The sequence below is a fragment of the Sceloporus undulatus genome, chromosome 6 (assembly GCF_019175285.1).
Source record: "Sceloporus undulatus isolate JIND9_A2432 ecotype Alabama chromosome 6, SceUnd_v1.1, whole genome shotgun sequence".
NCBI classification, from domain to species: domain Eukaryota; kingdom Metazoa; phylum Chordata; class Lepidosauria; order Squamata; family Phrynosomatidae; genus Sceloporus; species Sceloporus undulatus.
Window position 1 is genome coordinate 153,531,602 of NC_056527.1, and position 12,141 is coordinate 153,543,742.

At 42.0% G+C, this 12,141-nt stretch overlaps 2 protein-coding genes across 4 annotated transcripts in view; one reads left to right on the forward strand and one right to left on the reverse strand.

Moving 5' to 3' along the window:
* Positions 1–7,727, forward strand: part of CLK3 (CDC like kinase 3) — a 22,986-nt gene extending 15,259 nt beyond the window's left edge. For 2 of the 3 annotated variants that reach the window (XM_042471929.1, XM_042471927.1), the window contains exons 6-13: positions 1,562–1,678; positions 2,147–2,313; positions 3,159–3,253; positions 3,646–3,814; positions 5,218–5,300; positions 6,384–6,463; positions 6,859–6,949; positions 7,206–7,727. In XM_042471929.1, the coding sequence (XP_042327863.1) occupies positions 1,562–1,678; positions 2,147–2,313; positions 3,159–3,253; positions 3,646–3,814; positions 5,218–5,300; positions 6,384–6,463; positions 6,859–6,949; positions 7,206–7,391 (988 nt within the window). In that variant the 3' untranslated portion in view covers positions 7,392–7,727. The remainder of the gene's footprint in view (positions 1–1,561; positions 1,679–2,146; positions 2,314–3,158; positions 3,254–3,645; positions 3,815–5,217; positions 5,301–6,383; positions 6,464–6,858; positions 6,950–7,205) is intronic. The other variant, XM_042471928.1, reaches the window with a different exon arrangement.
* The window catches only part of EDC3 (enhancer of mRNA decapping 3), a 23,071-nt gene continuing 17,310 nt past the window's right edge, over positions 6,381–12,141 (reverse strand). Inside the window, exons 6-7 of the mRNA XM_042471930.1 lie at positions 11,861–12,078; positions 6,381–10,566 (exon numbers count right to left, since the gene is read on the reverse strand). Of these exons, the coding sequence (XP_042327864.1) occupies positions 10,232–10,566; positions 11,861–12,078 (553 nt within the window). The 3' untranslated portion in view covers positions 6,381–10,231. The remainder of the gene's footprint in view (positions 10,567–11,860; positions 12,079–12,141) is intronic.

The window sequence follows — 12,141 nt, forward strand, 5'->3', positions numbered from 1 at the left end:
GCCTGTTACCTTGGGTTCCAGGCCTGTTGTGCCACAGTTAGTTGAGACCCATAGAAAGGGGACAGTCTGCAAAAATTCAATAGAAACCCCTCTCCACTAAAAGCCTTTTTTCCTGGAAGAATGGGGGAAAATGGATTATGGAATATTTTATTTTAGAATAATGAATAAAAAAAAGTAAGACAAGGTGAGCATCTTTTTACTCCCCACATTATTTCTAAAAGTAATGTAGCAGGCTGATTTCTCACAGCATTGCAAATTCTGGTGTTGGTTTCTTTTTCAGTTCTTTTTATGGGGATGCGTGCTTTTTGCCTGCTTGGCACTATGGAGAACTAGAGTAGGAAAAATAAGTTTTGATTTTACTCATCTTGATGGTTTCTTCTGGTTTTATCATGTTTTGTTTACTTGCTCTCCATAAACTGACAAGAGCAGTGAGGTTTCTTATAGATGAGGTGTTCCTTACAGTTCAGACCATGTAACAGTCTGTAACAAAATAAATAAATGAATTCAATTTGTAATTACTGTCTGAAAAAAACTACTTTTAATATATCCAACATGATACTTTTATACCAAGCCAAGTTATATGGGAAGTAAAAAAGTGACTTGCAATCTATAAAGGTTGCTAATAGTACTTTTTCTCAATCTCAAAACTTGCCTATTTTCCCCCTGGAAAAATGGAGTAAACTGTTCTCTCTATGGCTTAAATTTCTGAAAATCTTAAATTTCTAGGTATACAAGGCTTTAGTGGTTCAGTGTCCTCTGCAGCGCTGCTATATAGAGAGAGTTATGTAGGAGAAAATAATACATGGAACATCTTTGACAGATAAGAATTGAAGAGAGGGAGCCTTTCCCAATCTAGTATCCTCCAGATATATGCCTATTGGCCATGTAGTCCATCACATCTGGAGGGAGGTAAATGGAAAGTTGTTGAAGTGTAGGGTTTCATGCACCTTTTAAACTCAGTCTTCATCAGTAAAGGGTTACTATAGCATGTTAAGAGTTGTCATAAATAAAAGAATCTTGCAGTCAAAATAACAGTAAAATAGTACAAGTGCAAACCAACCGATGCCAAGCAAGAAGAAGAAAATGAGTTTCACCTTGATTAGACTTCAGTTGTCACTGGCCTTAATTGTTTGTGAGGAGGACAGAAATATTTTTTCATGCCATCTGGGGTACTTCCCCTATGTAGGAGCAATCTTCCCCAATGGATGTGAGGCATCTCCCTGCCTCAAAGGAAAACTCTAGACCTTGCTGAGCCAGAAGGACTTCCTGGCACTGGGCCTTTCTCTTGCTTGAGCGAGGCAGAAATTTGAAATTTGGTTCTTCCAAACTGTGGCCATATCAGGACCTTTCCTATGGGCTGTGTTATATAATGATGACAAATGCTGTACCCACACATCCCTTCAAATGTTTATAATAGCTGAGGGGAAAGAAAGGGATTTGCTTCCTCTGGGTTCAGAAGTCAATGTAAGGGGTGAGTTTTAATTGCTGCACTTGAACTATTAGAAATCTGCATTTGCTGTTACTTGCATCTCATCACTTCTCCATTCTCGCCCTTTTCTAGAGGCAACTCTCTGGTAGCTTTGAAAATTATTCGAAATGTAGGCAAATACCGTGAAGCAGCCAGGCTAGAAATTAATGTTCTGAAGAAAATTAAGGAAAAGGACAAGGAAAATAAACAGTAAGTCATGCCCATTTGGATATGTTTGATTTTGGCTCTTCTTCTTAAAAGATCACAATGTAAAAAGAGATGGTATCTTTCTCCAACAGTAGCTTGACCGATGACTAGGGTAGAACCATACTGTTAATCCTTTTGGTTTTTAGAAATTTAAGTGTCATTATTATGCATAGGTGGAACTTCAGAGCATGCAAGTGTACTTCTTTCTTTTTAAGAAGTAGGATCTTTTGACAGTTGGGATTCCCCTCAAAGCAGCTGGGCCTATTGTACTAAATCCAGTTGCCAGTTTTCCCCAGATGTCTACTAACATTGTTGAGTCGTGCTTAGTGTGTGGGGAAATGGATTCTTTAAGGCAGCCCTATATGGATAGAGAATGGGATGAGATAGTAATTCTGTCTTGGAGAGAAAATGAATAAATAATACTGTTTTTTGGGGGAACCACAGTCTGTTCTTTTTTCTCCTTGGGTTCAGTTTATGTGTACTGATGTCAGACTGGTTCAACTTCCATGGACACATGTGCATTGCATTTGAACTTCTGGGCAAGAACACCTTTGAATTCTTGAAAGAGAATAACTTCCAGCCATACCCCCTCGCCCAGATTCGACACATGGCTTACCAGCTCTGCCATGCTTTGAAGTGTAAGTACTGTGTGTGTTATACTCATAACAGTCACTTTTTTGGTTTGCTGCTCCCAGATTTCTCCAACCAACATAGCTAGAATTTTGTTTGTGTGAAAAGAGTACCCAGATTACTCAACTTTATTTCACTTCTGCATAAAGTTCTTGATATTCCTTATAGTTTGTGTCACCTTCTTGCAGTCTGATTTTACCATACTCTTATACTTACAATTTTAAAATAATAGCATACAGTTGAATAACAGATGCAAAACAAAAATAGAGGGGAAAGTTCTAGTACTAGTTGGGAAAAAGAGATGGGTGTTTATAAAGTGCAAGAGGTTTTCGTTTTCCATCCTTTCACAGGAAGGAACCCTGACAGTCTCTTAATGGCACATTCCTTGGTGTTGTTTTTTTTGCAGTTACTTACAATCTATTCACAGTCTTACTCCTTATATTCACCAGAACTACTTGAAAAATACCTATACTACACTAGTACACCTGAAGTCAAGAAGTCTGCCTTGTGTCCTTTAAAACAGGATTCTTCTTCAAATGGTTGCAAAATGTACACATTCTCTAGCAACTGCCTTGCAGGTACAGCAGTTGAGAAAATTGTATACATTAAGGATTTTTGAAAATCACAGACATTCGGACCTGGCTTAATGATGCTGGTTGATGGTTTATGGCAGACCTGGTCCTAATACATCTGGAGGCACTGGTTTCAGGAAGGCTGTTCTGTGAGCTGTACTTCTGAATGGGCGTTCTAGCAGTTCAGCTCCCTTTTTAATGTTGATTTCAGTACTGAGACTAAGTGTGTAGCAGGAATGTAAGTTATTAAATCCTCTTCTCTCCCTTCCACTTTATTGCAGTTCTCCATGACAATCAGCTAACGCATACTGATCTCAAACCTGAAAACATCCTGTTTGTTAACTCAGAATTTGATACCTTATACAATGAGAAAAAGGTAGGTTTCTTCTGAGAGTGTGGAAATTGTGGATTGTCCTCCCCCCTTGGATGTGGTAGGATTATTAGTGGTGGGTGCTATTGAGTTGCTGGTTAGAACATTGACACTTAGTCTGGCAAGCAGGCCCAGATTTGAGGCTGGGAAGGTTAGGATAAAAGAGATCGTGAATTTGTAAGAACTGATGATTTAGTCATTTCCTCTCTCAGTAGCACAAGTTCCAAAAATGGTAGCCCTTAGCATGTCACATAGTCTAGACTAGAGAATGGGAAGGAAGGATACAAAACTGCTCAGTTATTTTCTATTCTGAAGGGAAATGGCCATCTATAGGACAGTGTGTGTAGAAGTTATTATTTGTTATTATTTGTTACCTTTATGTCCTCATTTTTTGGAAGGCAACTGAACGGAGCTGGGACATGTCTTGTCTGTTGCAGAGCTGTGAGGAGAAGGCCATCCGGAACACATGGATCCGGGTAGCAGATTTTGGGAGTGCCACTTTTGACCATGAGCATCACACTACCATTGTGGCTACTCGGCATTATCGCCCACCAGAGGTGATCTTGGGTGAGCTGACTTTAACTGCTATGGTTTTTTGGAGTGAGGTGTGGCACAAAAGAACTGTGAGTAAGGTTCAGTCTCCACTTGGTTTACACTGAGGCACTATGTTAAATAGAGCAAAAATCATCTTCAAATCTGAGGGACTTTGGAAAGAAGCACCTGAAATAAAAAGGACTGGGACATCACAACTATAAGCATGCAGTGGACCTTTAATAAGAAATTGGACTTTATTTCTGGTATTTTAGCCTGCCTGAGTTGAGCTTACCTAGGGGAGGTGGTATCTACTCTCAAGTTAAATCGGTTTGTGTAGCTGTAGCTGGAGATGTAGTAGTGTGGAGAGTAACTCTCCATATCACTGCTCATTATAGTACAATAATATGTTTTCTGGAACTTACTTTTCGGTAACTTCCCAAAAAAGGGTGGCAAAGCTGTGATGCACATTTGCACACGATGCCAAGTGATTATTCTTTATTATATTTACATTATGGCCTGGGAGTAGGATCAATCAACAAAATGATTGAGAAAGTTAAGAGGCAAATGTAAACCTGCATCACCTTTCCACCCCGAGTAATCTTGAAACAAATCTTATCAGATGGCTAAAAAGCAGATATATTTGAATGGGGTATTTTTTAAAAGGTGTCCCTAATTTCTCGTACTCTTATTAACAAGTAGAGGTACAGTCCCTAAAATAGCCAGAAGTTGGCACAGTAATGACAGCTACAAAAAAGCCATTCAGTACACAAGTGTGGGCATTCCATATATTTTTAGAATTTTATTTGATATTCCACCTTTCTTGGATATTCACACACAAGCAGTTGTCACTTCCTGAACACAGAACCACTTCTCTCATGTTTGTATGTGTGTGTGTGTACATGAATACACGTGCAGTGTGTGCACACACACACTTTGTTGTTTCTTCTAAAGTTGCCACAACAGCAGCCTTGCTGAGAACGAGGAGAACAGTTCTTCTTGCCTTCCCCCCCCCCCCCAAACAATAGCATCTTTACTCCTCTAGTGCCTGTAAGTAAGGATGGGTGGATAGTTCAATTCTCATGAGACTTAGTGTAGGTAATATTGAAGTGTCATGGGTGCTGCAGTCAAAAAATACCTGGGGCTCTTTGCACACCTGAGTTAAGAAATAGGCAGGAGGAGACTGAATAGAGCCCAAGAATGAATGCTAAATCTTGTTTTATTGAGGTCAACAGAATAGTTAAATGCACAGTTCTCTTGATTTTAAGAAAACCTGACTCTGCATGGGAAGTCTTTTCTGGGTGGATCACCTCATGGATTTTTATTTATTTGCTTGTTATGGTTAAACAGGAAAATCAGAAAAAGAGAATAACATACAAGCATTTCGGTGAGAATGGCTATTAAAAATAGCAGCGTTCATTCTTTACTCTCCTTTGCAGAGCTTGGTTGGGCTCAGCCGTGTGACGTCTGGAGCATTGGTTGCATCCTGTTCGAGTACTACCGTGGGTTCACACTTTTTCAGGTACAGAAATTGCAGTACTCCTAGATGCACTCCACTTCATTACTGGTCTTGAGTGAGCACTTTTCAGCTTGAAACCATTTGCTTTTGCTCGATGTTCAAATCCAAACTGGCAAAGAGCTGAGAAGTTAAAAAACAGAACAGACTTGCTGAACTTGGAACAGAATTAATCCAGGGTGGATCACAGGCCTGGCCTGGTTCTGTAGAGGGTTGAACATAGTATTAGCTGAAGGGGGACACCTCACCTTGTATGTGGGTCCAGTGATGCTCCTTTGATAACAGTTTTGCTTGAATTCCTAAGGCAACCTCTCGCCTTCCTTGCTTTTGATGGTAACTCCCAACATTCCTGGCTATTGGCTAGGACTGACAGGAGATGAAGTCTAAAACATTTGAACAGCAGCTGTATGGGGAGATTGCTCTTTGGTTCTCACTGCCTGTCATGTTTCTGGAAATCCTTCAAGAAACTACAGTGGCCCCTTGTTATCCACTGGGGTTTGTTCCAGGATCCCCCATGGATAATAAAATCTGTGGATGCTCAAGTCCCATTAAATACAATGGCATAATAAAATGGTGTCCCTTATTTAAAATGGAAAAATCAAGTTTTACTATTTGGAATTTATACTTTTTGGGAATATTTTCAAGCTGTGGATGCTTGAATCCGTGGATAAAATAAATCTGTGGATAAGGAAAGCTGACTGTATTGCTCTGTTGCTTTCCTCTCCAGGCAGTTAGGTGGCTCCATTTGAGCCTCTGGGAGAAATGTTGCTCTGAATCTGTGAGACATTAGATGGTTACTTTACTTCAGTGCTCCAACGTTAGGGACATCAGAGCAAAAGGTGGTCTCAGTCATATTCCTATGTGCTGTTGTAAGTGTTTACAGGGTGGAGATAGAAAAACTATCTCCATATGTCAAGGAACATCCAATTCTCATCAGTCCAAGACAGTATTACCAGTTGTCAGGATGATGGTAATTGTAGTCCAATGACATTTTGAACACAAGTTTTTGACTTCTAGAGAATCTTTCCCATGAGGGAATGACTGCAGTTTGTCTTGGGTAGGAGTAGTCACTTTTATTTTATTCCACAGACTCACGAAAATAGAGAACATCTTGTGATGATGGAGAAAATCCTTGGCCCAATCCCACAACATATGGTCCGCAAAACACGGTATGGATATGGTTTGACCTCTTTGGAAGAGTGTGAATAGGCTAACCACAGATTAATTACACACATTTTGGGCAAATAGATTACACATAGGAGATTTGTTGGCAACTTAATACTTATTCCAGATGCTTAATGCTCTGGAATTGTTCTTAATGCACTATATATGATTTCAAAAGATTTCTTGGGGAGAGCAGCATTCATAGCAGGCAGTAGAGCCCTGTTGATAGTCTCATGACAGGCACCGTGTCAGTGCGCTGAATGTTTTCAAAGCATTTTATGTTAGATTAATTGAAGTACTTGGGAAATGGGCGCCCCAATTTTGATTCAATTCTTGATGGTGAACACAGCCTGTTGCATGCATCTTATCTTGCTGAACAGTCTTTTGTGTCTGTATTTAGGAAACAGAAGTATTTTCATAAAGGAAGCCTGGTGTGGGATGAGAACACCTCTGATGGGAGATATGTCCAAGAAAATTGCAAACCACTTCAGGTAAGAACCAGTCACCAGGTCTCTTCCACACTGCGCAATTACAAGACTTTAATAGCACTTTAATTGCCAGAGCTCTATGTTATGAAATCCTGGTTTTATAGTAGAGAATTCCTAATTCCTCAAAATACCAAGATTCTATAAATTGGACTTATGGCAGTTATAGTTATGAAGTGTCAAAGAGATGTTTAAAGTTGATAGCTCTTCAGTATCCCAGGGCAATACCAAACTTGTGTCTGATTTTTTCCTCTCTCTGCAGACATACCTATTGCAGGATTCTTCTGAGCACATGCAGCTATTTCATCTGATGAGACAAATGCTGGAGTTCGATCCCGCCCAGAGGATCACGTTTGCTGAAGCTCTGCTCCACCCATTCTTTGCTGGCTTGTCTCCAGAGGAGAGGCGGCTGAGTTGCCGAGATTCAAGCAGGGACCTGAGCAGATGACAGCTGGAGAGGAGTGGAGATTGCTGCAGGATATGTACATACTCAGAAATTGGCCTGACCTTTATTGTGGAGACTCCAGAGACCCTTCTGTAGCGCAGCATTTGAAGGTGGCAGTGCAGTGTCAAGGTGGACCCTGGGCATGGGAGGGGAGGAGAGAGCAATCCAAAAGCACAGATTTGTCTCATATATTTATATGTTGTAAAGTTGAAATAAAGTGTTTCATATTGTTTGATAATTTACTTGTATGACTGTGTCCAGCTATTTTTGCTCCCCTACTCTACTGATTTTTTCCTGTTTAACAATAAAACCGTGGTTTTATATCTTGCCACAAATCTGCATTGGGAGTTTCCAAAGTAGTTTCTTGCCTTCCTTTGTTATCAGTCCCTTTCCTTTGCAAAACAAACAGAAAACATGAAGTGGAGAAAGGAGTAGAATCTGTTGGATGTGGCCTTTTGAAAGCAACTGTTTCAGTCATTTTCTTGCTTCACTTTAATTGTTGCATCCTCATGGGCACATGCTTGTTCTGTTGTCTCCTTGATATTTGCAAAACCAAGTTACAAATGCTTTGAGGACTACACCTCCCCATCTTAAAAATATATAAATGTTTTGACTAAAAAAACTGCCCTTGTTCTTTGCTGGCTATGGGGAAGAGGCCAATTTCACCAGGTATAGGGATGCCCTAGGAGAGGCCTTTTGTCCAACCAGGAACTGACCTGAAGTCACAGCACACACACACAGCTTAAATAGGCAGAATTGCACCACATGGACCCTAGATGATGTTATGGTGGCTTCAGAGAAAAATGAATAATGGGCCTCATGGCACATTGCAATTTGCCCACTTGCAATGTCCAGTGGGCTTAGGGGTGCAGGACCCCTGTGGGGGGGGGACTCCAAATCATTATCTTTTTTACCTAAGAACACCTCTAGAAATCTCTAGGATCTCCAGCACAACTCTATGTCCAACATCTGGCAGAACTGGGGGACCTACAAATGCATATAGAGTTGTTTTCTATATGAATCTTTAGGTCCTGTAGAGCTGCACTGGAGGACATAGAGATTCCTAGAGAGAACATTAATCAAATCTAGGAAGGTCAACTTTAATGTGTTTCTAGCAGAAGAATCTTGGTGTATGATCAACAGTCAACAAATCTTTACTGGCCTTGGTGGAAGGCCAGTTTCTCATTCCCAACTCCACAAATGTACCCATTATTGGCACACACCCACAGGCTCATCTCCCTAACAAGACTAGTAGCTTCTCTGGACCAGAAAGGAAAACAGCTCACAAGCAAAACTATTTTACTGCACCGTTTAATGATTGTGACTATTGGAAAGAGTTCTGCATGGCACCTTTAGAGACATGGAAGGTCAAATGCGGTTGATTTCTCAGAGCTAGCAGGTTTTCAAGCTTGCCACTTCAACAATGCATTGCACCCCTGATAGTCTGGACAGTGCCCAACTACAAAAAGAAAAGGAAGAGTTCTGCTGGCATCAGTCAAAGATTAACAACAAAGCCACCTACAGCAACAGGCTGGTTCCCCAAGAGCGACACAAAACCAGCATCCTTCCCCATGAAAAAAGGTTACTTATGGAAGGAGGCGGCAGCAGTTGAGACATGACAACTGATGAGTTGTTATATAAGCTCAGGCCTGAAGCACAAGAGGTCTCAGTGGGATGGCACATACAGAAACGAGTTTGCTACAACCATGGTTTACACAGGGCCTTTTGAATGTTTCACTACTTCTGTTCCCTGGGAGCAGTGTCTAGTTAGAGGATGTCACATCTGTTTCACTGCCTCACTTGAGTAAAGCTATGTGCTTGTTGCAGACAAATCAAGGAAGGAATGGAACATTGTGCCTATCAATGTGAAATTTCCCCTGTGGCTTCCATGTCCAATGACAACTGCACAGCCTTAATATGCTTCCAAATGTTCCCAATGAGAACTGCATAGCCTTAATATGCTTTCCCTTCTTTCTCATTCACAGCCCACATATTAAGATTTTCTTTTTTAAAAAAGCAGATCATCAGCAATGTGGACTCTTACCATAAGAGGGCAGGACCTGACTTGTGGAGGAACGAAAGTATCAGCATATTTAAGTCTACTGTAGTTTTCTTCCTCAGTTTTATTACACCCTTTTATTATCCCCTAAGCTACCATTCCCTCCTCTGACCTAAAAGGAAGCCAACATTGAGCTACCAGTGGGTCAAGAACATAAGTGCTGCCTCAGGAATGCCAAGCTGATGGCAGGAAAAACAGGCCAGCAAAGCCTTTTCCAAAACAGAGCTGCCCAAAGTCCCAAGAAGCTTGAGGACTAAAGAGAAAAATGAGGCTACAGCTGCACAAGAGGGGAACACAGCAGTTGTTCCCATGTGATCATCAAGGAAAAGGGGACCTCAGAAACCCTTTTCCCCTTCCAGTCCTGAAAACCATACAGTCTAAAACAAACAAAACCCCCCCCCATGAAATTAAAAAAGAAAAAAAGGAATCACATTGTCTGGTACACATCTGACCGGGCAGGGATACTTGTGTGTGTCTGCAAAAACATCTCACCCTCCTCTCCCACCACCAACTACCACAGCTGGCTCAAGACACTGGCCCTCTGATGCTCCTTCATGCGATGAATGGCACAGGCGCATCCAAGGCTTGGCTGAACACAAGCCCTCCCGGTTCTCTTTAATACTGACGTTTCTTCGGGAAGAAACTCAGGCCAGAACGTTTGCATCTTTAAGGCGTCAAAAACAGTTTAATATGGTCAGGATCCGTCATATGGTCTGAGGCAATTCTGCTCTGTCTTCCTCTTCAGGGGGTCCAGAGGCCAGAAGGGTTCCCCCCCAACTCCACTTTAAGTCGAGTGCAGAGGGATGACGAACTTGCAGCCAAAAGGCGAGTGGTAGTTTATTCCCACCTCCTGGAAGACTTTCTGTGGAATGCCAATGTCGCATAGGTACACCCGCCCAGCCCTATCACCCAGGGCCAGTGGGAGCCCCAAGGCCAGGGACCATTTGGCATCGATTCCTTGTTCCCCATCGCTCACAGGCGGGTCTAGGCTGAGAACGGGGGCTCTGTTCTGGTTGGCCCAGTCCACAGCAGCCTTGTACCAAGGCTGGTCCCTCAGAAAGGCATTTTCATGGCAATCCAAGCAGTTTATCACCAGGTCAACCGGCGTGTCTGGAAGATCTGAAGAAAGGGAAGAAATGGCTTTATATATTAACAGCAATACAATGGAAGCCAGTGGGCTATAGTTGGACAAGGACTCCAGGAGTCCACGGATTGAATCCCTGCTCAGAAATGGAAACCTACTGGATGACAATAGCCATAACACACACTTTCATCCTAAGAGGAGGACAGTGGCAAACATCCTCTGAATAAATACAGCCAGGAAAGCCCTATGATAGAGTTGCCACAAGCTGGAGTCAACTTGAAGGCACACAAGTAATACATTACAGTGGTACCCCGGGTTACGAATTTAATTCGTTCTGCCGCCGCGTTCGTAACCCGAAAATCTTCGTAAGCCGAAAAAGCCATAGGCGCTAATAGCGAAAGCCGCGATTTCGTGCGAAAAAGCGCCGAAAAGCACCAAAAATTTTTTCGTAACCCGGAAATTTCGTAAGGCGGCGCATTCGTATCCCGGGGTACCACTGTACTAGTATTTACACAGCGGATTTCTCAAAAGCCTCCTTAAGGCTCTCTTAAAAGACTGCAAGAACCACTCTGCTAGAGCAGATTAAATGGCTATCTAATCTCCAGGTAACTTAATGCCCTTTGGCTGTTTTGGGTTGCAGCTCCCATAATCACTAGCCAGTGGCCATTCTGAATATAACTAACTTTTCAGCTGTCTGTCACCTCCACCTATCAAATATGAGATTTGATCCAATGATGTCCCAAACTTAGCTGTCAGATCAGAAATATTTTTAAAAAATCATTTTGCCACTAGATGGTGCTGCTAGATTAGAGGTTTACTGCTGAATCAAAAGCAGTCTGTCTTCCCCAAGTCTTCCATTATTCCCCATGTCTTTCCTCTTTCCATCATCCTAACCTCCAGGAATACAAGGAGCTGAAGTCAAGGGTGGGCTAGGCTTCAGGCTTGCAGAATCAACCTTGATGGTTTTTAAAAATAGAACCTCCCAAATCTACCAGCTGGAGCCTGGTGCAAACGGCTGAGCATTTAGGCTTTCTAAACCCAATAACTTATTTGCGTACCAGGAATAGTGAATGATGCTCCCAGTACTTTGACTCATGGCTCCCCAGGGTTTTCAAGACTTCAGCAATTTAATTTAGGGTGGCAGTACACCAACTGGAAGTGGGATATCCTTACTGAGATTTACCTTCCACCCATCTTATTTTATTTATTCTGTTCAATTACATCCCACCTTCTTCCCAATAATGATAATAGCGGCCTGCAGGCTTTGGAAAGAAACTGAGATATTCACTGAGACAAATGAGGAGACTGTAACTAGCCTGTACAGCTTACCTTTGACACTGGAGACTTGCTGGCCCTGGGTCTTGCTGAAAAGCGTTAGTTCGTTGGTAATCGATTCCAGCATCTTGACAAAGTTGGGAAGGAAAAGAATGACATGTACATCATGATTGGAAAGATGCCGGCCGCAACTGATTCCCTGGGCCCCTTTGACATGGGGCCCGCAAAGCAAGGCAACTGTGGGTCGCTGGTGAATGTTTTTGGGGTTCAGCCTGAAAATTAAGATGAGTGGAGGTTCTTAAACAACAGAAATACTTGCCTAGTGTTGCATTTGG